The sequence below is a fragment of the Mus caroli genome, chromosome 5, assembly GCF_900094665.2.
Source record: "Mus caroli chromosome 5, CAROLI_EIJ_v1.1, whole genome shotgun sequence".
Taxonomy (NCBI): domain Eukaryota; kingdom Metazoa; phylum Chordata; class Mammalia; order Rodentia; family Muridae; genus Mus; species Mus caroli.
Genome location: NC_034574.1, coordinates 89,567,903 through 89,594,823, shown reverse-complemented (window position 1 = coordinate 89,594,823; position 26,921 = coordinate 89,567,903). Strand labels below are relative to the sequence as shown.

The window sequence follows — 26,921 nt, the reverse complement described above, 5'->3', positions numbered from 1 at the left end:
GAAGGGACCTTGCTCAAGATCACAGTATGCAGCATAGAAGGGATTCAAACTTATAGCCTACTTTGTTGACTTACATCACTCTCTTAGAATGTGGTGACAGATGTGATTGAGACCTGTTAGTTTAGACTGAGACCAGTCACAGCACTGACTCTCAATTGTTACAACCCTATTCTGATTGGTCAGCAAAACCGCTGTATTTATGATCAATGAACATAGGTTAAAGAACACGATAAACCTGTCAACATCCCAAAATCCTAGGAGAAATATGGGCTTTAAAACTAGGGCAGTGCTGGAGAGATAGTTCAGTTGGTAAAGTGTTTCCCACATAAGCACAAGCCCTTGAGTTAGATCCCCAGTAGCCACATGAAAAGGCGGGGTATAGCATGCGTTTGTAATCCTTGCACTCTGTAGACAGACACAAGCAGATTCCTCAAGCTCACTGGCCAGCCAGCATATTCATTTGGTGAACTCCAGACCAATGAGAAACCTTTCCTCAAAACCAAAACCAAACCAAATCAAACCAAAAACCAAGGTAAGTGTCCTCTGAGGAGTGACATCCAAGGTTTACTTCTGGTCCCCAGATGCATGTGTAAGTGTAAGACAAAGTTAAAGGGATAACAGTAATTCCTTTCTTTGACACAAGGAGAAATAATACTCGAGAAAGTGGAGTTTGACCCCACATTCAATCCATCAAAGTTCCATCATTTCTTCTATTTATTAAGTGGGGAGTGTGTGTGTGTGTGTGTGTGTGTGTGTGTGTGTGTGTGTGTGTATCTGTCTATCAGTCTATCTGTCTGTCTGTCTGTGTCTTCTCTATCTGTTTTCTCACACTATAAATATCTTCCCCCGAGAGCAGACTCTACTTGATGCTTCAGTCTGCCTGTCCCCAGTACATAGCACATTCTTGAAGCTCATATAATAGTTTGCTGGGAGAAAAAAAAAAGAAAAAAAAAGAGTGGGTCTAAAAATACTGGGAGATAATAATAGATCCCTTTATTGGGTTAATTTTGATCTATTAATTTTAATAGTGTTTTGTTATTAACCTGATACTCACAGTCTCTGTCTTCTGTTCATAAACACAATAACCATTCCTTGAAATGCATTCTGGGCAGCATTTTCCTTCTAAGTGAACTAATTCTTCACCCTGTAGGGATAAGAGGTGCAGTGTACACATCAAATTAACATCTCCAGGCAGCAGTGCTAAATTGAGAAGCAGCTGGGTTCCTGACTGGAATGAGAAGCTCCACACACTCTGGGCCCATTGCTTATTTGTGTGTGCCCCACCCCCAGGGCCCATCCCCACCCTCGCCCGTACTGGACACCCACCCTAGCTGGCTCCCTCTGGAATGTGTCCTGATAGTTCCAGTGTATTCTCCAGGTGCATTTCCTCCCATGTGCTCTGTTCTCTCCACCCCATAATTACCTACCTACCCGTGACCAGAAACAGCAGTCATGGCAATGTCATAGTACAGCAAAGACAAGTGGCAGGAAAGGCTCACACTATCTCAGATTCTTACAGTCAGAATGTGCAACCTTAGTGTCAACAACAGCAGGCAAATCAAGCCAATATTTGAATATCAAACCAGAGGGATCCTTTTATGTACAGATGTAGAATCAGGCTAACATACAGCTAACTTTTGTTTTAATTATAGGAGGAAGAAAAGAAATGGCACATTTTGAAGACGCATGTTTGCTTACAGTCTTCCCACTTTAATAATTTCAACTTAATTTTTATTTCAAAAATAATGAATGCTTGATGTTTTTTAAAAATCTAAATAATTCTCTGTAGATGAGAAAGTTTAAATTCCACTGCAGCCCCCATAGTCCAGAGAATATGCTACTAAATCACAAATTCTGCTTGCAATTTTCTTTATATAAACAATAATATCTAATATTCGCTGGCTGGCTGCAGAGTGTTCTTCAAAGCACTGCCTACTTTCTGAGGACTCATTTAGTTTCTGGAGAGTGATATATTTCTTTCAATATTTAATATTCAACTTGAGGGCTCTATATTGAATTTCAAAGTTTAGGAACCATATTAAATAGAAACAGCACTGTACAATTAAATACTCATATGAAACGATGATAGCTTATGTTTAAAACACTATATTAAAGAAAAATAGATTGTAAAAGGATTTGTTGTCTTTGGGTTGTACCATTAGGAGTGGATTTTAGGCTCTCTTCTAGAGTCTTCAAGATCTGCTAAACAGAATACACATTTCCTTTTTAATGAAGAAAAACATAAATTTCTAAAACAAACACAAAACTGTATGGATGGCTATAACACTGCACAATTCCTAAAAGTTATTTCAAACAGAAGAGATCTGTATGGATTGCTCTCCATCAAAATTCACACCAGTCAGAGGCCAGCAGAGAGCAGTGGGTGCTATAGGGATCGGGCGTATTTACATATAAATTGTTTTGCAGAAACAAGGAATCAGCTGTGGGGAAGGCAGCACTGAGGATCAGAATGGAATTTTGCTTTCAAAGCATATGAAAGGGTTTATATGTGTGTAATCTGAGTTGCTTAAAACAATATTTTGAAGCCATACAGAGTATACTTCTGTTAAGAAGAAAAGGCAGGCCAGAGAGTTGCTAGAGACCTCCCACAGCCCACAGAGAGAAGAAGGTGGCTGTTCTGAGTCTTCACACAGGGCAGTGAATAACAAAAAGCCCTGTTCCTGGGGAGCAAGGATTCAGCCTGTGTGAGGTAGGAAGGTCTAAACAGCTTTACTATTTATAGAAGCCTGGCTGTCCCCAAACACGCCAGCTTATTGCTGTGGGGAACATGCCAACTAGCTTCTGACTTGGGCTTTGAATAGAACTAAATTGTGAAACAAACTCATTCATTTCACATTGAAGTGTGTTCTCCATATCAAATGTGCTGCACCTCCTTGGCTGAATACCTAACCCCTAGGGAACAATGACTCTGGAAGTCAATTTAAGGCACATTAGCACAGGATGGACTTTTTTGAGGTAGTTTTCTTCTGAAGGCTCCCTCCCCAGCTATGCATGCCTTCCCTCTTCAGTAGGCTGTGCTACAGGTCATTCCTCCCAGCACAGTACATCTCTGGAGTAAACAGTACCCCCTTTAAGAAGAAAGCAATAATGTGATATCATCATCTGAATTTTACGTTCAAAGACATTATATCGCCTGGAAATATGAAATCAATCATATTGTGTTAGTATACCATTGGTCAATTTATGTTTCAGTGTTGAGGGTTTTTACTGAATACATCAAAGATAAGGATCATGCCATATTCTCCTTCAAAAAAAAAAAAAGCAAAAACAAAAACTGCGCATTGATTCAAGGCTATCCAGAACATTGGTGCTGATTCAATAATAAATAGCAATGGAGAGCAAGTATGATTCTGTCATCTGCAGAAACTGAGATCTCTATAGCCTTGTGTAGATCCGTGACACTAATACCTAATATACCCTTGGTCTCCAAGATTAGAAGTCAAATAGACTTGATATTTTCAAGAGGGCCTCAGAAAGCAGGGTGGAACTGACTGGAAGCCCCAGCAGTGGTGCCACAGCTGCCTCACAGTTATTTCCCTCAGGAGGTCTGAGGACATCTAACTCATATTTCCATAATCCTTGGTGCTCCTGCGGACCTCCAAGTAGAATCATTTCTGCTCCTGTATCTGGCTTCCCACAAAGCCCAGGAACTCTCAAGGTCATGGTACGTCTTCTTCATTGTTTGATCACCAGCGATATAAGCAGAGTAGAAATTAAGAAGCTATTAGGATAACCAGGCTTTAACAAGGTCATTAACCAAAGCTAATTTCAGAATTATGGTATGTAAAAAGAGGCTGAAGAGTATTTTTTTCTTCCTCCTTAAGATTCTATTTTGGGCTGGAGAGATGGCTCAACGATTAAGAGCACTGACTGCTCTGCCAGAGGTCTTGAGTTCAATTCCCAAAAACCACATGGTGGCTCACAACCATCTGTAATGGGATCGGATGCCTTCTTCTAGTGTGTCTGAAGACAGCTGCAAAGTACTCATATAAATAAAGAATAAAAAATAAATATCTTTTTTAAAAAATGATTCTATTTTGGTTAAAGTTTCACTACTGGCAGTAATTCCAGCTTAGAATCTACTAACTTACACAAAATTGGGGGTATGTGGAGACCCTCTAGAAAAAAATTAAACATCTGGGGAAACAGGCCATGGGCTTCAGAACCTCAATCCTTAGAGGCAAAGGTGGGGAGCACAACAGAAAACAGATTAGGGAGCACGGCTCTCTCAACTCCAGAAGCATCTCCTCATTGTCCTCAAGGACACACAGAGAGCCCAGCTAATACCACTGTGGTTAAAGTGGGCCAGCAGACACAGAGGGATGCAACCAGAAGGGACAGTGGGCTCTGCTCCTTTTCTCAAGGGAGGCTGAGAGTAGGTGGTTGAGAAGCCCAGCAGGCCAGAACCACCTCTCACTGTTTTTCACAAACCTTGGAATAGTCAATGAGTTAAAACCTTGAAGTATAACCCAGCACTGTCAGATACAGAGGCAAGGAAGCCCCGCCCCAGACAGCAAGAGAAGGAAAAGGCCCTCTTCCAGTTTCCTGTCATCTCCTTCCAAGCATTCTGACTCCCCTCACATAAGGAAAAACAGAAATGAAAAGGCATGGGGGTGGTAAATAAATCTACTGGAAGGCAAGACCCTCTCTGCTTGAGTCTGTTTCAGCTCTGCCAAGACCTGGATGTGGGAGGCGAAGTGAAAAATATCAGTGCTGTGAATGACAGTCTTGTTTGAAAGCTTGCCTCTCTTTAGGCTCAGTGCTGGAAGTGGCAGAGAGGAACCAGAAAGAAAAAAGCCTCCACTGGCCCCTGTGCCTCAGATCTCTGTAGCGTCCCTGTATCCTCAAGTTCAAAACCCCGAGGGAAACTGGAGGGGCGGATGGGAGCGGCCAGAGGAGGAAAAAACTTTTAAAGCAATTTTTTTAAGTCATGGGTCAAAATTAAGTTCAAAGAGGGTGGGGGTGGGGAGCAATTTCCCTAAAATATACACGTGACACCAGGCAGAGCCAGCTAGAAATTCTGCAGATAGTGGAAGTTAACAGAAGCCAGCTGAGTTAATTATCTATGAGGTTCCCTTGCTCTATCTTAAACATACACACACCCACACACACGCACACACGCACGCACGCACGCACGCACGCTTGCGCGCATATATATTCCCAGTCCACAGGAGGGCTCACGGGTGTCTTTTCTACTAAATGCAGCCAAGGTGCTTAGAGATAGAGCCAGGCCCCAGGCACACCTGCAGACCACCGCTTCAAGGCCAGAGCAAACAGGGCAGTCCACTACCGATGAGGGCCAGCTGCACAGACTGATAGGCTAATGTCCTCCATCACGTCCTTCCCTTTATGCTTCTGGCTGAGTTCTTCTAATCTGAACAGATGCAGTGATAGCTAAAGGCTCTGGGGAGTGTTCCAAGCTAGTCTGAACAGACAGTGACATTCACTTCCCATCCCAGCATCTCCATGCTCAGAGACCCCTGGAAATGTGAGCAATCCTCCTGCCATTCTCTCTGCTGCCAGGAAGGAGGGAGCACCCACCATCTGCTGGGAGGAGCTACAGAGGAGCAAATGGAAATGGCTTCATGTCTTACCAGGGCACAGGCCACCTTGGCACATTCTCCTGTCTGGCAGGTCACTTGGCCCTGGTCGCACATGCAGAACTCACAGGCCGAGCCCTTCCACATTTCATCCTGGTACCGCAGGACCCCACCAGATGAGCAGCTCCTGTCAGGAGTCACACATTCCTCACAGCACTGCCCATGATGCCGGGCTCGGCCTTGACCCTGGAGAAACAGAGAATGGGAAGGGAAGGGCAGTCCAGTCAACAAGTGGCAGAGAGACACAGAACGCTGGCCATGTGTAAGGCAACCCCTCCTGACCCAGGGGGGGCAGTTCTCCACCTCAGCTCTCCTGCTGGGAAGCAGGCCCTTTATATATTTATACAACACTCCGCATTCTCTAAAGCTTCTGATTCTATCAAAAAAAAGGATGCAATAGACTAAGAACTGCATTTCTTAAATGGTCCAGAGTCAAGCTTAGAAAAGTGAGGCACATGCTTTCAAATACCTTTGCACATCTCAGTGGAGGGCACACCTGCTTGTGACACCTGACCTGTCCCTGGTCACACATACACAGGGTACAGGCATCTTCTTTCCACTGTTCACCATGCTGAGAGAGAAAGGGGGAAAAGGGAGGGTGTCACGTCAAATGCCACATGCATCAAACAAAAGCTCAGGCATGTACTCTCCCCTTACATTTCCTGTTACGTACTTTCCTGTGTTTTCATGCATTAGCATTGAATACCTGTCTGAGAAGCAAAACTACTTATGTAAAAAAAGGTCTCTAAAAGAAAAGATAATGAATTTTAAAACATATTTGCATTTGGATGGCATGGATAGAATCTGTTGAGGGTCACTATGTCAAGCGTTTAGATGACCTGAGAATGCTGAGGCAAACTGGAAGACCCTGTTGGTTGACTCCTTTGTGGAGTCCTTAGGACTTCTTTGCCATGAGCTTCCCTGTACCTAGGGTATAGGAGTTTTCCCAGGTTTGCTCAAATGCTGGAGGTCAAAGAAATAACTCTCCAGCCAAGCCTTTCTTTCACCAGCCAGCAGCAATGCATGTGTGAGCGTGGGCTTTCTAGCAATGTAAAGTCATCCGAGGGACATCAGGGAGACATGGTTAACCCATGTGAAGGTAACACCCAGACCTGAGCTCATCTCTCCTGCAGATCCCTCCTTACTGAACATCTTGTTTTCTCAAACAAATATTATCATTTTGGTTACTTTTACTGGGGCATTTCTGGTACTTGCAGCCAAACAGATTCATATACTTTCACAGCCCATCTCTTGAAGGAAAAAGAAACTTAGTTCAAACCTGTCTAATAAAAATATCAAATGAGAACACTCTGGCAAATGGGACATACACAGCACGGACGAAAGTGCCTCCCACTGGTGGAGAAATGTCTCAGTGACTTAGAGCACTGGTTGCTCTTGTGGAAGACCTGGGCTTGTGTCCTAGCATTCATATAGGAGATCACAGCTACCTGTAACTCCAGTTCCAGGGATCCAAAACACCTGGTATGCACATGGTGCACACATACAGACACATAAAGGCACACACACATACACACACACACTAAGACAAATCTTAATTTGAAAGGTTTTTTTTTCCCAACTAGTTATTTCATTCAGATTTTAAGAGAACCACCTAGAATTAGTGAGACTGTTTCCAGATTCCCCACTGACTGCCACAATCCCAATTTCTACTTAGCTTTTCTTAGAGTGGTGAATAAGAAATAAATAATCTGAGTTTACTTTCGCATATGTTTACTGCTTCAGAATGATATGACTTTTGGTTATATCACATATATATGATATATAGCTATACATATCATATGTATCATATATATGATATTGTTATATCTCACATATAATATTATATCATAAATAATATATCATCACATCACGCATATTACATATGTACATTTTATATATATATATATATATCTTGAACACCCCTAGGACAGAGCATGTATTCATTCACTCAATTTGCTGAAGTCCCCTTCATTTTATACTACTGTGGGTTAGGCATGGTTGTTTAGACTGTTTCAATAGTTATCACTGAGTTTGCAGTTTACTCTACTTTCAGTCTTTCAGTGGCCTGAGCTATCTACTCTGCCATCCCTGAGTTTTTTCCCAGTATAACACAGGGGTGTGCTGTCTCTGGATATCAGTGCATAAAACCTAATGAAAGAGTTAGCCAGCCCCAGATACTTGAAACTCAGCATAAACAATCAGTGAGCAATCATTGCCCCTCTCCTCATCAGTGTGAATGTGAACAGTAAGTTTTCCCAAGGTTCATGAACTAGGGTTCTGCTTGCCAGCACATTCTTTAATATTTATAATCCCTTTCAGCTTAATTTTTTTCATAAAGGCTTTTCATGTACTGAAGGGAAAAAAGCCCATTTGTGTACTGAGTTACTAATCCTGGCAACGACTCAGACATGAGGGTTGGGGGGGGGGCGTTCTGCGGTTGGGAGGCATGGGATAGAAGTGTGAAGACCATAAGTCAGGACACCCACACCCGCGTGCAGCATGTGGCAGTTACCTCGTACACTTGACCATCTGTAGAGCAGGATCTCGCTGAGCACTGAGAGCAGCATTTTCCAGGGACTCGGACTACAATTTCATCCTTGACACCCAGAGAGGGACAATTCATCAAAAGAAGATATTAATCCACATCAATAGGGAAATCTAACTCACAGCCATCTCAGCCATAAGCTACAAGCATGCAGAACAGCAAATCCTGTCACTGAGCATTCAATGTAAGCCAGGGCTAGGGCAAGTGGCAGTCTCCCCACTTAGAAAAGTGTGTGCATGCCGGACGTGGTGACGAACGCCTTTAATCCCAGCATTCGGGAGGCAGAGGCAGGGGGACTTCTGAGTTTGAGGCCACCCTGGTCTACAAAGTGAGTTCCAGGACAGCCAGGGCTATACAGAGAAACCCTGTCTCGAAAAAAACAAAAACAAAACAAAAAACAAAACAACAACTACAAAAAATGTGTGCATGTCCTGCCTTCCACTAAAAATACCAAAGACAAGTGACTATAGAAATAAAGCAATATGTGTCTTCTCCAGGCATATCCTGCATCCTGCTCATGACTCTCTGAGATAGATGGTCTTATCTTGCCTTAAATGAGAACACTCACAATAGATAAGTTGTGTAACTTGCCTAAGATTATATGATGTTAACTGACTGCTCATGTTAAATGATTGAAAAAAAAAACAAAAACAAAACCAAAAACCTTTCAGAGTTCTAATCATAAAAGAATATGTGTACTTCTGACTCACATCTAAACTTGAACGCAAAGGTATCCGCTTCCTAGATCAGCTGTTTCACTATGTGTCTGTAATCTTGATTTAAGCCATATGTTTAAATAAGCGTCAGAGATGTCCTTAATACAAGCAAGAGTCAATCAATCATCCTCTAGAAACCTTGGAACAGGCACTGAAGAGAAATGTGTCAGAGATCCTACACATGGAGAACCATCCTCAACCGCCAAAAGGTCTCTTTGTCTTCTTCTCTACCAGTACGACCAGTACCCAAGAAATGTCAGGCACTCATCTCTGTTGTCATAGCAACTGTATCCTCCCAGATGACAGAGTCACCTTCTCATTCATCCCACAGTCTTCTTCAATGTCTGGAGGAAGGATCAATTAGAAGGTAGAAAAGGATGAGAACAAACTAAATTGCCTTGACTAAGAAGTGATAGTCACTACATCGAAGTCAGAACCTTCCAAAACAATCATCCCATTTTTCTCTTATGAGAAGGAGAAACAGATTTTACTCTCAGAGTTACTCTGGTTTTCCATCTGGAAGAATAAGAAAGCCAGCATACCTGAGATGGAAGGGGCAGGGGTCCTATGATGTCAACCTTTCATGGAAAGTGCCAGTAATACACCTCTACAATCATTGAGCACAGTCATACATTGCCATTCAAGTTTCTGTATTACTCTCTGATAGGCTTGCTGCAAATGCCTAAACCACTGGAACTAAAGCAGCAGCTGGTTTTTCATTTGTTTGTTTTGTTTTGTTTTTGTGGCGACAATATCATCTTATTTTATACGTAAAATATTATGACCATTGATGTTCAACAGAATATGTGAAGACTGGATAGGTCCTGAGAAAAGTGATCATTTCTTGACTTCAGAATTCCTCAAAGAAATTTTGGTTGACAGATTGAAGTAGAGGCATACGTTACCGCACTACCCAGCAACTTATTTTTTATTAACTACAGTTAATAAAAAATGAACTAAACCATGATCATTCCTGTCATGAGTAGGCAGACTTGGTGTTAAGTCTTCTGTAAAGACTATGTGTGTGTGTGTGTGTTGTGTGTGTGTGTGTATGTTTATAAGTATGTGCACATATGTGTGGAGAATCACCACAGAGGCCAGAATTCACATCCCCTGGTGCTGCATGGGTAGTGAGAAGAAAACTCAGGTGCTCTGCAAAAGCAAGAAGTATTCTTAATCATGGCACCACCTCCCCAGCCCAATCTATCTTAACCAACATGGGACAACCGTAGCCACTACAAAGACTTTAACACTATACTTTCAGATGCCCCTTTCAAATGCACGATCTTACTTAGCCCAGTACAGTATGGACTATGAACCATATGCATCTTACCACCTATCTCTAAAATAAAGTTTTATTGGATTATGGCCACACACCCATATACCTATATATATTACCTATCCTCTTTATGCTATCATGGCAGAGCTCAATAGCCATTTTAACTGTACAGCACACAAAGCTGAAACTACTCAATCCTTCGAAGAAAGATGTGTGCCCTGGATCTAATATAATAGCGTCCATAATTGTAAAAATTCTGTACTAGAAAATATGGTGAATGAGATTACATTTGGGGAGGTAGAGTTACCAGGAAGGCTATATTGGATTATGGTTGCCCTTAAATAAAGACTCTTGTGATAATGAAGTTTACAGTGCATTGTGTTTGAGAGCTCTTGACATAATATACCTATCTATCACAGTACATTGAAGAATACCAGAGTGATGCTGCCACAAATAAAGTAGAAATGACAGCCATCTTCCCAGCATTGCCAGGAATTTACTGACTGTAAGACACTGTGTGGCCTTTTCTTGCTGTCTAAGTAGAAGCACAAATAAGAGTCATCATGTCCTCCCAACCCCCAGCCTGTCTGGATCAGAGCTTGGTCTTTATAAACTGCTATGTGAGGCGAGCAGGGTGGCAGCCCCAGATTCTCAGTCTTTCATAACTTTCTTTCTACACCTAGCCAGAGCCCATAATATCAACAGCACAATATAATGGGGAGGGTTGTTAAGGGGATCACAGAAAGTGACTAAGAAGCTGGGTGGCTAAATGTTAAAGCCACAGTCAGAGAAATGGAAAAGGCCCTTGGGACCACACTGTGAACAGGAGGGGATGGTTTCCATTCTTGTGTTGAGAATGTGAGTAGATCAGGCAGCGGAAATGGGAAAGATCTTATCTCAGCCCGGCACAGCCACACCAAGTGAAAGCAGATCAGAGCCCTGAGCACCTGGCCACACACCCATGAGGATGGAGTGGAGGGCAGGCCACTACTGTGGCAGCATCCAGTCAGTAAATAAGGAAAGATTTCTCTTGATCAAGGATGAAAAAAAAGGGTGTGGGGGGCAAACACCGAAGAATTAGATGATAGGAAAGGAAAATAACTCCCACTTACTCTGAAGCCTGAGCTGAGCACTCCGTAAGGCAATCAAAGGAGAACCATGGAAATGTATTAAGTTTTAATGGACTCGCCAGCATTCATAGAGAGAAAGACCCAAAGAAACAAACTCCGATGCTTTCTATTTCCTCTTTGTTTCTTTTCTTCCATTCGAATTCTCTTGCCCTGTGACCCTGGGCTTCCTGTATGCTGACAATGGTCCCTATGGCTGTCCAATGCTTCTTTCAGTAGGCCTGATGAGGAGTGGGTTACTGGGGCAGGGTAAGGAAGCAGAGGGTGTGGTCTAATGGTTAAAAACAAGAGAGCAAATGTGGTCTCAGTTTCTCTGTTCTTTCATCTCTGCATCCTCATAGTCCTGGAAACTATGAAGTTTCCTGGAAACTTAAGAAGTTCTCCTATGGGGCTGCAAACCCCTCAACTCCTTCGCTCCCTTCTCTAACTCCTCTATTAGGGACCCCTCGCTCAGTCTAATGGTTGACTACTAACATCCGCCTCTGTATTTGTAAGGCTCTGGCAGGGCCTCTCAGGAGACAGCCATATCAGGCTCCTTTCAGCAAGCACTTCTTGGCATCCACAATAGTGTCTGGGTTTAGTGACTGTATATGGGATGGATCCCCAGGTGAGACAGTCTCTGGGTTGCCTTTCCTTCAGTCTCTGCTCTACACTTTGTCTCCATATTTGCTCCTGTGAGTATTACCAGAACCCCCCCCCACCCCAGAATTCCCAGGGACTAAGCCATCAACAAAGGAGTACACTTGGTTCCAACTGCATATGTGACAGAGGACGGCCTTGTCATGTATCAATGGAAGGAAAGGTCCTTGGTCCTATGAAGGCTCGAAAGATGCCCCAGTGTAGGGGAATTGAGGGTGGGGAGATGGGAGTGGGTGGGTGGGTGGGTGGAGGAAACCAGGAAAGGGGATAACGTTTGAAATGTAAATAAAGAAAATATAAAAAAAAAGTTCTCCTCCAAGTTGAATTAAGAGACCAAGTACTAAATGAGAGAATGACTGATATTAATTAGAACAACCAACAGTCATAGATATTTCTAGAGAAAGAAAAATTGGAATAGAAGTGATTCACTAACACCAAACTGGAAAAACAAAACCATCCAGAACACTGGGGTACAATGGGAAAGGGCTATATATTGAAAGTGAACAATTAGCTACAGACGCATAAGGCTTCATTCAGGTTAACTACAGTCAGCCATCTTAGTTATTTCCACCAATCTGCCTACAAGATGAGCCTGGCACACACCCCAAGCCCCATTAGAGAGCACCATTCAATTCACCAAGCCTGTATGCTGACCACTGCCATCTGATACATTGCTAGGCTTCAAGAACGGCTACACACATTCTGATATGGCTGGCAGTCATTTAGGTTCACAAGCAAAAGACTTTGTCCTGTCTCAGAATGTAGGAATACACCTGCCTTGCTGAAACCCAAGATACATTCTGTCTCTAAGTCCTCAGTGAACTCTACTTTGTGTGATCATGAATCTGTCTCAGTATCTCACCTAGAAGTGTCCTGGAAGACGTTTGAATTATAAGGGTTTAAAAACATTCTACAAGAATACATCATGGCAACAGTAACTGTAAATTACAGAGTAGAAATGAGGCACATTACAAGAAAACTAAAAAAAAGATACATACATCACCTTGGTCCTCGAGTAAGGGGAGAGAGGGTATTGAAGTAAAAGATGCTTCCCCTAACGCCCCTTGTCAAACAAAGTCCCAAACATAAGACCAGAAAGTGGTTCTGGGCACATTTAGGAAAAGGATTGTATGCCTTGCAACAAGGGTCAAAGCAGGAGAAAACTCAGACGTTGGGCTTCTCTGTGACACTGAAACAAAGTTTGTCGGAATGAGTCTACAGCCCACTAAGTTCTAGACTCCAAATTGTCTCTTACATAGTAAACAAGAAAATAACTCTGAAGTATGAGAAAGCTTGGAGAACATACAAATAACCTCTCTTGATAAAACACCCAAAGATCGAGCTCAAGTGCCCTAGATCACTCAATAGTGTGGGGAGTTGGCAGAACTCAAGGCTCAGTGATAGGGCCCTTGTTTAGGATACTTGAGGCCCTGGCATAGATACCTACCCTGCAGCATATTAACTGACTAAATACCGCAAAAATATGTCTCATCAAACTGCAAAGATCATTTTACTGCGTGATGATTCAGGTGATGGGGTTGTGTGATACAGTTGAGAAGGGGTCTGTCCCAAGAGAAGGGTGGGCCCAAGCCATCCAGTTTGAATCCATGATTCCATCAGAAGAATAACTACTCCTCACTTGAACACAAAGAACAAAAACTCCTCTGTTCACTCAGGATAATCACCACCTTTTAGAAGGTGATCATAAGCTCCAAATGAGCATGAATCCCTATTTGTCTATCAGGATTGGAATAAATTATCAAAGAAAGAATGTGAGCATCAGAGATTATTTTCATTCCCCTTTCTGCTCTTTCCAAGCTTTCCTTAATTAGTGAAACAACTCCTCTTATAATTAAAAGAAAAGAAAACAAATGAACAAATAAATCCTCTAAGTCATAGAACTGCATAAGACGAGTTCAAATGTTCCAGAGTCAGCTTTGGAAAATGGATTTCTGGGAACAAACTTGCATTCATTTTCTTACATTCAGTGAACAAATGTATATAAGATACACCTGATCACACCTGCTTCTGTTAGCAGCCATTGCTTCTGTGATCGATATACTAAATCTGCATTAGGATTGATGCTCTGAGGCAGTGATACAGAACAACTTGAAGTACGAAGTGCTGGCTATCGTACCTAGAACAAGTTATATACCCTCACCATGCCTCTGTTTCCTTGATTAAAAAAATGAAGAAGGTTAAGAACTGGTATGTATCAAACACCTGAAAAATGGTGGTGGTGGTGGTGGTATTGGCAGTTGAGAGGGTATTGGTAGGATTAGCTGTTACATCAACAACAGTAATTCTATGGGACTCCTCTGTATCATTGCAGCAGCTACTATTTCAGATATATAAAATGGGTCTAATTGATCTGAGATAGATAGATAGATAGATAGATAGATAGATAGATAGATAGATAGATAGATATCATGGCAAAAAATGACAAGGATACAAAAGTGACTGAGATCACATACTTATTAATTAGTCCTCGGGTATCATACTGAATCTCACCTTTTTACATTGATTACATATATTGGTGCAAACAATGAGTGATTACTATGAATGAAGCAGAAGTATATGCCTATTCGTTCTAACGTGAGAAAGGGTACTTTCAATGATTCCAGTCTGGCCTCAAATGCTGGGTGGCTGTTTTACCATTTTAAGCAGAAGATTCTCAATAGACCTCCATTTCTCCACCTCCTTTATTTTAGTGTTAGAAAACTGTGAAGCCACCCCCACTATACAGAGAGGACAAACTGCCATATCTGTTAATATGCTCCGCCCAACACAAGAACCCTAGCCAACATGATAGCAGTGAAGCAAAGTCTCATGCAGTTTCAACAAGTCACTCCCTAGTGATCTGAAGCTAGGACATGATATGGTGGTGAACTGAGAGCTGAGGCAGAAGCACAGAAGTTGGCACAGGGTGGGCAATACAATCGAGTCTTTTAATTAGATACATTTCCCCTGAGTTGGCATTTAGCATTTCATGGCTAATTGCCTTTTGTCTGCCTTTTAAAATATTGCCCAATTGTCACGATATGCCATGTTATTGATTTTGTTTTATTTGACACGAAGTACTTCTCTAGAGCAACTAAATCTTGGTTTGCAGTTTTTTCCTTGGATCAAAAATGAAACTATTTTTCCACTGGAGGCAAAACTCCTCTCACAGTTATCTGTCGACTTTCACAGCACATCCTTGGGTGCCTCTGGAAGAGGAGAAATTATAAAACACTGCCTATGCCACGGATACTTGCAATGTAGTCTTTCCTGCAGATTTGTGTGAACTGCCTAAGAGTTTGAAAATTGTACCGGCTTTAGATGAAGAGGATCCCGCTCTCCTGGATACCCTCTGAGAAAACACTTGGAGAATTTGAATCATTGTCCTATAAAAATCAAACTGTGGGCTGGGGAGATGGCTCCGCCGTTAAAGGCTAGGCTTGCAACCAAAAATCAAGTCGTGTACATCTGGACAATTCACGTTCAAAGATGTGTCTGCGTCTTTAAAAGTAGACTACACCTATACATGAGAGAAAAGTAAGAAACCTCATCTCTTTACTGAGTTTTCCAGATGTTTAATCTGACATTTTTTGGGGGGGGGGAAACATCTGCATTTCAAGCTGAAGGCTTCCTTATGTGTAGCCCTAAGGCTTAATCTCATTGTGCAACAATTTGCCTAAATGGCGGGTAATTAGACCTATCTGTATCTTCTCAGGAAAGAAGAAGAAGAAGGAAAAAAGAAGACATCTTCGAAGTTGTCTGGAAATGTAAGGAATTACATTTCCTAGGTATGTAATTAGTCCTAGTTTCAGGCTTCTGGTGTTTTCTGAGGTGCAGGATCTAACAATATCTTAAAAAAAAACCAAAAAAACAAAAACAACAAAAAAACAACCAAACAAACAACAACAAAAAAAGCCTCCACATTCTTCACCAGTCAGCTGCCTGTGAAAAGTCTACTTTGAGGGTGCCTTCCTTACCTGGTTACAAAACAGAGGCTGGCACTGAGCTGCAAAGCACTGGGTGAGCCCGTTTCTGCATACACACTTGGCACAGCGGCTCAGTTGCCAATCCTCTCCGTCTTGAAACACATGGCCATCATAGGAACAGGGTTCTAGATGGACAAAGGCATAGGGTTAGGGGAAGGTATGCATGTGTGGGTCTCAGAGCTAACTGCGTGTGCAGACCGGGCTAAGGGGCACTCTCTGGGTGGTGGGGAATGGAGATGTCCTTGGTTTCATGCTCTGCAGTGTTACTTTGCCATCTCCAGTGAAGGCAGGTGGGGTATGCAGCCTCAGTCCATGCACACATGATCCCATCTCCTGCTGACTCCCCAAGCTCTCAGCTGCCTGCCCCCCAAGTCCTTTTCACCTCGTCAGGAAACTTGGTTCTGGGAGGGTGGGCTTATTCATGTTTTCTATGTGCCATGGCCCACCCCATGGGAAGTCATAGCAAGCCTGGGAGTGTCTCCTCTCACCTTTTGAGTATTCTGATCCACAGAATAGAAAATACAGAATTCTTCACATACAGAGAGACCATAGATGCAAAGGAAGAGCTTTCTTTACTTTTTGAACAGGAAATGAATTTTCACCAGTTAGAGAGCTTCTCCTAAATGATGCGCTAATCTCTTGAGGCAAAAGGCCTTGAATATGCCTTTTGCACAAAGGACCAATGAAAAAATGCCTAAGATCTAAGAGGGATCCCAAGAAACTGGGGCATCACACACCCTGTGCTATCTCCACTTGGCTGCTCATAGATTTTCACATTGAGGGTTATTTTGCTCAGAGCAGTGGACTGTGCTCCTATCAGCTGGCTGGCAAGTTCTGAAATGCATACGGCAAATATTCTACTTCCATGATTTTGTGGGCATACTTTGAAAGCTGTGCCATCTCTATAACAAAGCTCTGCAGAGGTGGGAAGAAACCAGGGGGATTGTTTTGAAAGGGAAAAGATGAGAGCATGGGTTCCAATTGACACTGAATATAAGAAGTATTCTAATCGTTACATGCCAGCAGAGAGCACGGGGGGGGGGGGGGGGTGCTGCTCATTCCTACTTCTAATAAAGTCCATACTATTAGCTATCAAATCACAACAGGGTGCCTGTCTCTAAAATGTGATGAAACCGACGCATTTGGTTCAAAGGACAAGTCTAGGAAGCATGCTCGTGGCTTGCTGTGAGAGAGCCAGGTGCCTTAGCTTATAGCAGGAGGAATCTGTTCAGTGAGATTGCAGGAAACACAAAGGAAAGACCCCCACCCCAACCCACTCTCTGCCACCACTGTGCTTGTCTTAAGGAAAAATATTACACCATCTCAAGAAACAGCAGACAGATCGGCAGTCGCAATACTACAGAGAACAGGTCCGGTCCTTCTGTCTATCAAGGGAGAAAGGGTGCTCTTGGCTTCATGAAGTCAAACCAATGGACTGTTTCCCTGCTCCTTTCCCTCTCAGAGGATGGAAGTGGAAAGGGATTCAGTGGGCCAAGGCAAAGCATACAAATAAGAGACAGCAGAATCCCACATTTGCAATGTGACCCAACAATCTATTCAGGCCACACCTTGGTTCAAATAGTAAGGGACTCCAGAATCTTTGATCCACACTGAACAAGGAAGAGGAGAGTGGAGATATCATCTGTAACCTCCAAAGCAGAGAAGGTCCCTGCACACCAGCTCATACTCACTCCCAGTGCCCACACAGATAGGGCAGCAGCGTCCTTCAGCAAGGAATTCCAGCTCCTGTGGTCCACATGATAATGGGGTGCATTGTTGGTGTGAGCATCTCACCTCTCCATGTGTGCAAGAGCACACAGTACATGGAGCTGAAGCCCACTCTGTGCCATGCTGTAAGTGAAGTAGAAAAAATGTTAGCTTCAGACCCCCAGACTTCTGACAGACCAACAGAAACAAACCTTCTCTTGTATAACACAGGAGCTTGGAAAAGATGGGAGAGAACTGAACTGGCAAGGTTTTACTGGAGAAACCTGAAGATGAATTTGTATTCATTTTACTTTGAGAATCATAATTTTCCAAATGATGGATATGATAGTATCAGTTGTCAACTTGACAATCTAGACTTAGCTAAGAGACAGGTACCTGGACATGACTGTAGAGTCTTACATTGCTTGCATTTATGGTGGTGGGAACCCTTAACCAGCTGTGAGTGATACTGTTCACTGTAATTTAAAGATATACTTTCTTTTGAATACCTCTATTATGGTTTGCATATGCTCGGTCCAGGGGGTGGCACTATTAGACGGGGTGGCCTATTGGAGTAGATGTGTCACTGTGAGCATGGGCTTTAAGACCATCATCCTAGCTGCTTGGAAGTCAGTACTCTATTAGCAGCCTTCAGATGAAGATGTAGAACTCTCAGCTCCTCCTGCACCATGCTTGCCTGGATGCTGCCATGCTCCAGTTTTGATGATAATGGACTGAACCTCTAAACCTGTAAGCCAGCCCCAATTAAATGTTGCCCTTTATAAAACTTGCATTTGTCACAGTATCTGTTCATAGCAGTAAAACCCTAACTAAGACAACCTCCAAGATTTTGTTTGAAAGCTTCAGAGAGATGGAAGAAGAAAGCAGATGACTCCAATGCCATTGTCTTAGTTTCTTTTCTCACTGTCATAATACTCTGACAAAAGGAACTTATTGTGGTTCACAAGTCAAGTTGTAGATTTACAGCAAGGGGGTCAAGGTGGGAGAAGCATGAAGCAGTTGGTTATACCATCAACTGCACAGTCATGAAGCAGAGAGAGATCAGTGCAGGCTACTGCTCAGCCTTTCTCCACCTATGTAGTCCAGGATCCCATCCAGGGAACAGTGTCACTCACAGCTGGTTAAGCGTTCTCACCACTATTAATGCAAGCAAGGTAAGACTCTAAGTCATGCCCAGATATCTGTCTCTTAGCTAAGTCTAGATTGTCAAGTTGACAATTGATGCTATCACATCTATCACTTGGAAAAATTATAAATCCCAAAGTAAAATGAACACAAACACATCTTCAGGGATCTTCACAGCAGCCCAATCATAAATTTGAGAATGCTCATGATGCCATTTATGTTGGCCTTAAACTCCTAGAGTTAAGTAATCCTCTTGCCTCAGTCTCCCAAGCAGCAGGGAATGCAAGAGTGTGCCACAATGCATAGTCTATCAAGTCATTCTTTTATATGGGAGGTGCTGGGTGGGAACTAAACCCAAGATCTTCCTAATGCAATGCACATATTCAACTGCCACTGAGCTACACCCCTGACCCCAGACTCTCTCCCTTCCAAAAGCTCTCACTGGGATTTGTTTCCTTTTTTAACTTGCAATCCTGGTTAATCTTTAGTCTATATATTCTCATTCATAATTCATTCTCTCTCTCTCTCTCTCTCTCTCTCTCTCTCTCTCTCTCTCTCTCTCTCCTGACACACACACCCACTGATCTCACATTCCTAGGAATTAAATAGAAGGGCCAAAGGAGTCCCCTACTCTAACCAGTTTTCTTACAAACCGTAGAATAAAAGATGGTCCCAGGAAAACTATCCGGCCACATATATAGAACCATTTAACCTACTTTATGCTGGGTTATCACAATCTCCATGTTCGGGGCAGTACACAATTTAGGCAGTACCCAAAGTGTCTAAATTAGCCATCCTCGGATGTGATGCCAAATGAACCAGCATGTCAACATCTATGTGTGCACTGCCTGATTAGAGAAACAGTTGCCCCAGTGTTTAGTTTCAGAATGATCAGATGCTGTACTTTCCAAGGTACATAGGGGAACTAGTTTCATAAAAGCTTTCCTAAATACTGGACCCTGTTCCCGTTTGCCTCTTTTAAGCCTACTATGATGGGTGTGCTTCTATATGGGTTCTAGTCAAAGCATCACACATTCTACGCATTCAGTCACCAAAACAACCTAGTGATTACACCTAGAAGTTGTAAAAGCAATTCTCCTGCTATTTCAAACTGGCATCTAAAGTAGTTTTCCATCGGAGACACAAAGGAGCCTTAACTTAACTGAACAAGTCAGTATTCCATTACTGTGCAAGCATGTCAAGTCTAATATGAAATTAGGAAAACTCTGGGCTATTTCTGTAACAAGTTAGTCCCAGGTAGTCATAGTAACCCAGCGATCTGGGTCTCAGCTTACTATCATACTACTCTCTCCTCCAGACAGGCTTCCAGAGAATGCAAGAGGGCACTTGTACACACAATTGCTATGGCTGAGCCAAGCATTTCCTGCACTAGCCTGCACACTTTCAGGTCTCAGGTTAATCTTTTTTTTACCTTTGGGATGGAATTAGGTCAATCTTGCTTTCTTGTGTGTAAAAATGAAATGATGTCATAGTGTTACATCACTAGGAGCTTTAGAAAGGTTCACAAGGTCGAAGAGGCAGCTAGGGCCCATGTGAGCATGCAGAGGGACTCACATGGGTACGGTAGTGGTTGATGGAGTCTACAGCAGAGTGGTAATGGGTAAATTACATGTAGATGACACATCCCTTCACATGTGAGAGAAGATGATTCTGGGATCAAGTATGCTGCATGGGTGGTGATGGGTATTCTAATTAGCTTGACAGTGACGCCACTTTGCCAGATACTCACATGTCAACTCATCAGAGGTAACACCTGAATAGTTTTTAGTCTTGCTTCTCAGCTAGACCTTTCAAACATTTTATAAATAAAAGAAAGGACTTGGTCCTCTCCTACTCTTCTACAAGGAACCCATGGGTTTCCTCTGCTCTTGTTTGTTTACTATGTTTGTTTGTTTTTTGTTTGGTTGTTTGGTAGACTGTTTTTTTTTTTTAAGAGATGCTTTGCCCTGCTAATTTGACCCTTAAAAAGTTACCTGAAGAAAATTATCAATGACATGTGAAATGGGCTTCAGGGTATGGATTCCACCTTGTTCTTTCTAGTGAAAGTGCAACCTTTTAGTGGAAAATGCAAAACCACCCACACAGCCACCAACAGAAAATAATGTCCTCTCAGAGTGTGCCTGGAAAGTAGTTATAACATTATTGTAGGAAGGGGGAGACATAAAGTGTGTATCTGACATAGTTTCGTCCTGTGTGAAAACACTTTCGTATGTGTTATCTGTCTACCTACCTACCTGTTCATCTGCCTCCCTCATCTGCCACCTCTCCTTCCAACAACAGAAAACAACCCTTTAGGGACTGTTAACAGTGCTTTCAGGACACTGGCTTTACTTATGGAATTTATTTTTGCTTTTGTATTTTTCTATTGTCCACTTGTTCACTCATAGAACACCGTTACTTTTGTCACAACAAAGTAAGTTACTATTGGGAATATCTAATGAATCAGCTCATGTAAGTCAGCTCTGAATATTATATAAAAGAACTGGAAGTGAGAGTTTTACTTGATTAAGAGAAAACTATTCCTCCCATCCTGGTACTAATCGAGTTCTATCTTGCTTTGTTTCTGAGATCAGATGAGATTGAGCACACACAGGGTCTTATGGCCAGAGACAAAGGCCACATTTCCAAATGTCTAGACATTTCAGTTCATTAAAATAAGACCTTGCTTTTTGTTTAAAAAAAAAAAGTCACTGACTTGTTTCTAAACCATCTGTAATCATACCACCTTTCAGACACAGACCACAAAAATTAACTATAATAACAGCCTGTCAATCACCAAGGTTTCTCATTTGTAAAATGAAAGGGCTGTGTCCGTAAAGCTCTTTAGTACCTTCGGGCTCTGTGATCATGTGAATCTATCATCTCATTCAGGAGACATGAAATTAAGCAGTGGCTTCTCCCTTCCTAAGAACTTGAGAATTGTATGAATACCAGAGATCACTCAGGATGGAGACTCCGCTGTTGCATGTCGAAGCCTCACAGCTATCTCCTGCAGGTGACCCAAAGTGCACAGGGCAAGGGAGGAGAATTAATCCCTTATGTCCTGAGAGGATGAGCCACGAATGCCCCCCTCCACCTTTATCTTCTGTCCTTCTCCTGAGTACTCTGAGGATTGATTGGTAATGCATGCAAAACACTCAGCCTAAAGATCAAGGGGTCCTGCACATGCCAAATGTTATTTGTATCTATATAAAGAATTTCACAGGGTTCTCCATACCCATTTACAAATGCATTATTTTTAATAAACACTGTGGCAGCAAGGAGAGCTATATAAAATCAAGGAGTATACATGCATCTGGCCATGCTCCCACAAGAACTAGCTTTTGCTACACCACTTTAACTTCGTTAATACCCTTTGAAAACATGAGATTTTTGGCAATTGGTAATAGCAAATCCTACAGACTAACAGTCAACTAACAAGTTAGTGAGTGTTGACATAAGTCCAAAGAAGAGATATGGTCATAAAGTAGCTGCCTGGTTTACTAAAAGAATTAAAAAAAGGACATTTTGTTGTTGTTGTTGTATTTGTTTTTGTTTTTCAAGACAGGGTTTCTCTGTATAGCCCTGGCTGTCCTGGAACTCACTTTGTAGACCAAGCTGGCCTCGAACTCAGAAATCTGCCTGCCTCTGCCTCCCGAGTGCTGGGATTAAAGGCATGTGCCACCACGCCCGGCAAAAAGTACATTTTTTTTCTTCACATAATTTGCTCCTTTTATAAGGTTATAAATTCAGAATTCTAAACAGCTCAGAATGTTCAGTGCATTTTTATAATTATACCCTGTACTTAGAGTAGAACAAGAATGAGTCCAATATTAATTTCTTCTCTCACATATGTAATTTAGCTCTCCTTTGCCCTCATGGAGAGGGATGTAAGTTTCCAGGCTCCCTGCACCTCTCTTGGCTCATGTGAGCCACTGCCTCCTGATGCTTTCTGTCTTTGGTGAATCTTTATGCGCTTTCTTCTTAGACTCAAGTCATTATGTGTTAGGATTAAATGAGTGAGGAAGAGAGGAAAAATTACTGGTGCTTCCCCCTCCTCTTTCTGAGCCAACCACAAGGGACAAGAAAACAATCATTCAAATACCTCCATTTGAGGCTTGTGCCCTGACTGCTTGGCAAGACCCCAAGGAGAATAATGTATAGAGATCTCATGGGAAAGGCTGGAGATAAAACTGTCTCCACAGTTCTGGCTCCAACAACCTATGTAGCAATGCACTCCTAACAACTTGGAGGCAGCCAAAAGGCTCCAGAGTCCTCCCTACTCAAGGAAAGGTCTTTAGGCTTTTTGTGGCTTGCTGAGTTGAGAGCTCCATGTGACCCTGGCTCCTGCAGACAGAGGCATCCTTCCTTGGGGCTTAGCTTTTCGCTGCAGGGTACCTACCACATGGCCCCGAACTCAGCCTTCTGTTGACTTCTCCGAACTTGAACCATGGTTACAGGGGACAGTATCCCTTCAATTTTCCTTTCCCTTCTCACCTAGGATACCTTCAAGCCCCTACTAAATCTCTCAGCAGGCCCAAGTTTCCACTTTGGAACACAACAGCAAAGACCTAAAACACCAGGCTAGTTTACAGCTGCCAGGAAAGTCACCATAATCAGCCTTCTGAGATGCAAGCCAGCAGCCAGAGAGAGGCTTACTACAGTAAAAACTGCTTCCTAAAGAAGCTTAAAGGAAAGGGAGAGGTTGGGGGGGGGGGGTTGTAGGATCCAGAGAAATGCCCTAGCAATGTGAATGACAAGGCCAGGCTCATACAAAAACAGGTGTCACCTGCTCAGGAAAATCAGGAACACTGGATTTGGAAGAGAAGCTAGAGGTTACGGTGGGGGTTGGGGAGTAAGAAGACAAAGATTATAATCCTTGTAATTTGTGGTGAGATTCGATTGCATCACAACTTTAAAAAGAATCGATCTCCGGGTCTGTTTGGAAAAGTAGACCATGAACGATTTCCCAGCCAAGCCACAGTTCTCAAAATGCAACCCTTTTTCGCAGTTACATGGAGGACCGCAAATATAGTGATGGTATTTTCTGAGGGGATACATTTTGAAAGTACAAATAGGAAAGCATGCATGAACATGTTCATATCCAGTGTAGAACTTTTAACATTACTGCAGCAGGAGTGAGCTGCAAGGGGGCAGAGGGAAAGGCAAAATTAAAAGGCACAGGGAATTTATAACTAACCCACAAGAGACCTGTGGCTTACGAATGCCCGGCCACCCACAACAGTAACTACATAACCCAGGAATAAGGACACGGAGAAGATGGGGAAATCATTGAGTCATGGCCTGAGTCTTCCCACCTATCAATATTTACTAAATAAACTGACCCTTGGTGAAGGGTCAGCGCCAAGTTCTAGGTTAGTTTAACAGGCCAAGATAACTATGAAGATATTCAAATGGCTGTTAATGTTCTTAGACAACTTCAAATATAAGGTTGTACATGTATATAAATGTCACATAAGTAAACAGATGGTGTCCATCGAATGACCCCTGATGAATTGCAAAGATAACCCCTGTAAGGGTGCTCTTAAATCAGTTTTACACCTATTAACTCCTATTTGGCACCTATCACTGGTACCAAATCTTTTCAGTGTATCTGGCTTTCTCTCTCACAGCCAAGATCCTGATTGTATTTTGACTGCTAGTATCTCCTGTATTCTAATACCCAGCATGGATTTTAGGAAACTGGAACAACACACCTGTTCTAATCATGATGAGCTGCCATTAATCCCATCACCAGTCATCCCTGCAATGCCTCCACTTCATGGGGATCATGTGTGGCAGTTCAAGGTGAGACACCCCCTTAGAAAACAGACTAGCTTAGGCAGCACATATTGACAGGCGGGATCAAGACCTTTGCAGTGCAGATCCTGCTTCGGTGTCTTTCAGCAAGACATTGTGTGGAACGGAAAGAGACATTTCCTACTGTTTCTAGGAGACAGTGGGCCAAGGAAGATAATCTGGTCCCTGGGGACATGAGCATTGTGCTCAGTGAGTGTTAGGTGCATATACTGAATAGCGCCCGAGAATGGGTTTATCAAATCCCGCTAACCCACACTCTCTCCTGAATAGGCAGAGATACTAAATCTAGGAACATTGTGTATCAGGTGGAAGATGAGTATTAACGCAAAGAGCCTTTCATTCTTAACTGTGCGCAACTTTACCTTGGAGGACAGGGTAATGTTTTTAGCAAGGGTAGAAAGGGATGCTTTTCATAATTTCTACAATAAATCTTACAATGTTGAATTTAAATTAGTATTTAGTATCTACAATTAAGCCTGTAGGATCCAGAAAATTCAGTCTCAGGAATAAAAAGTGAATCTTTGGGAGGCATTCTCAGGACTGTGGTTCTTGATGGAGGACAGGAAAGGGTGATAAGAAGCATTTGCCCATGCCTGCAGACATTCCTTGTTGTCATGACTGAGGATTGCTCCTCACACCCAGTGAGGAAAAGCCAGGGAAGGCACTGGACTCCCTACAGTTCCTAGGAGGGCCCCAAAACAAGATCTCTAAGGTTAGTGCCCTGAAACTGAAAATCTGTACCTGAAGGGAAACATCCCTGAACTATGACTAGAAAGAGAAAGCTAATTCTCAGCTCGATTATGTCATTTGCAACCTGTTTACAACTTTGACATGGGAGTAGCTCCATCTGCCCTACTCACCAGCTCAGAGCTATTAAAAATTATCAAAGAAAAAATCTATATCAACATACAAAAGGAAGATAGTGGGTACTGTTATTATTCAACATGATGAGTTCTTCAACATCAACATTCTCAGCCTATTCTTTATACAGACACAAACTCAATGTACAAATATTTATGTAGAGCTTATGGAATAAATAGTATGCTTTTCATCTTGTTCAAAAAGAAAAAAAGGAAAGAAAGAAAGAAAATCATCTACAGAAAGCCAGAGAAGCCTCCTACCTCTGTAGTCAGGCTATGCAAAGAAAAACAAAACACACACACACACACATACACCAACACCTTTTAGCGACCCAGATCTAGCACTAGTCTTTCTTCTGTCAATAACCCACAAATGCACCTTGAGCTTTAGACAAAGAATACTTACCTCATGGATCTTTCCCTCATGGTGACAAGAGCCAGGAGTCCTGGGTGCACACTGTGGGCAGCACTGGTTGGGGGCAATCCACAGCACTTCTCCCTGGGTGTTTAAAATCAGCTCAGTATGAAATCACAGCAGCAAACACTAGTTCATCAGACCTCTTGGAGATTCCCCAATCCTCCTGTGTTTTCACAACTAACATTGACAAGGTAAAGTGAATAAACCAACACAAAGGATTCCCTGTCAAGAGGTGCTTTTTGGAAAGTCCTTTCTTTGAAAGAAAAAAAAAACAAAGAACCCCCAAAAAACAATCCTCTGTGTCTTTTCACATGTAAAGGTAATGGAGTGGTGAATTGTTTCCACAAGAAATGCTTCTCATAAGGAAAGCAGATGGAGTGAGAAAGGGGCTTATTTCACTAACTATATTGTTTGCCTGTCTTGGAAAAAGAGACTCGGGAGCAGGAAACTGCTTCAAAGCAAGATCTTCCTTTCTGCTCAGAGGCCTACTACAGGATGGAGAGGGGAACAGAACAGGGCGTTGAGGTCCAGGGGGTTCTGGTTTACTTCTGGAAGCAGAAGAGATCGAAAGACAGAGTTTTGACGGGAAGTAACACCGTGGTGGGGACACTTCCTGATCCACCAGGAAAACTGAGAAGGATTCCCAGCTGCCAATGAAGAGCTGTTCTTGAGGGTTCTATAATTGCAGATCGTGATATTTCCAAAAAAAGATAACCCAGGATTCATCTCTCCTGTAAACTAATAATGCATCTGGCACCATGAAGAATCTGCTTCCGAGTCATCACAACATAGAGGCTAAGGATGTAGCTCTGTGTTAGAGCATGTGTGGTAAACAGGCCCTGAGTTCTGACCCCAAGGAAAACAAAGGAGTTAGTTAATTATCTTTAAGAACTATCGACCTTTCCCATGACATAACAGTGGTTAGAGGCCTCAAGAGCAGGGAGCGCCATCTTGGATCCGGGACTCCACCGAACTTAGGAACTTAGTCTGCACAGGTGAGAGTGTGCACCACAGAAGCTGACAGCTTCTCTGACCTGCCAAAGCAACACAGCATCTG

At 42.6% G+C, this 26,921-nt stretch overlaps 1 protein-coding gene across 2 annotated transcripts in view; it reads right to left on the bottom strand.

Annotated features, from left to right (window-relative positions):
• The window catches only part of Fras1 (Fraser extracellular matrix complex subunit 1), a 395,823-nt gene that overhangs the window by 215,531 nt on the left and 153,371 nt on the right, over positions 1-26,921 (bottom strand). For both annotated transcript variants that reach the window (XM_021162463.2, XM_029477538.1), the window contains exons 4-10: positions 25,853-25,945; positions 17,605-17,764; positions 15,905-16,038; positions 8,134-8,217; positions 6,091-6,192; positions 5,616-5,807; positions 1,055-1,144 (exon numbers count right to left, since the gene is read on the bottom strand). In XM_021162463.2, the coding sequence (XP_021018122.1) occupies positions 1,055-1,144; positions 5,616-5,807; positions 6,091-6,192; positions 8,134-8,217; positions 15,905-16,038; positions 17,605-17,764; positions 25,853-25,945 (855 nt within the window). The remainder of the gene's footprint in view (positions 1-1,054; positions 1,145-5,615; positions 5,808-6,090; positions 6,193-8,133; positions 8,218-15,904; positions 16,039-17,604; positions 17,765-25,852; positions 25,946-26,921) is intronic.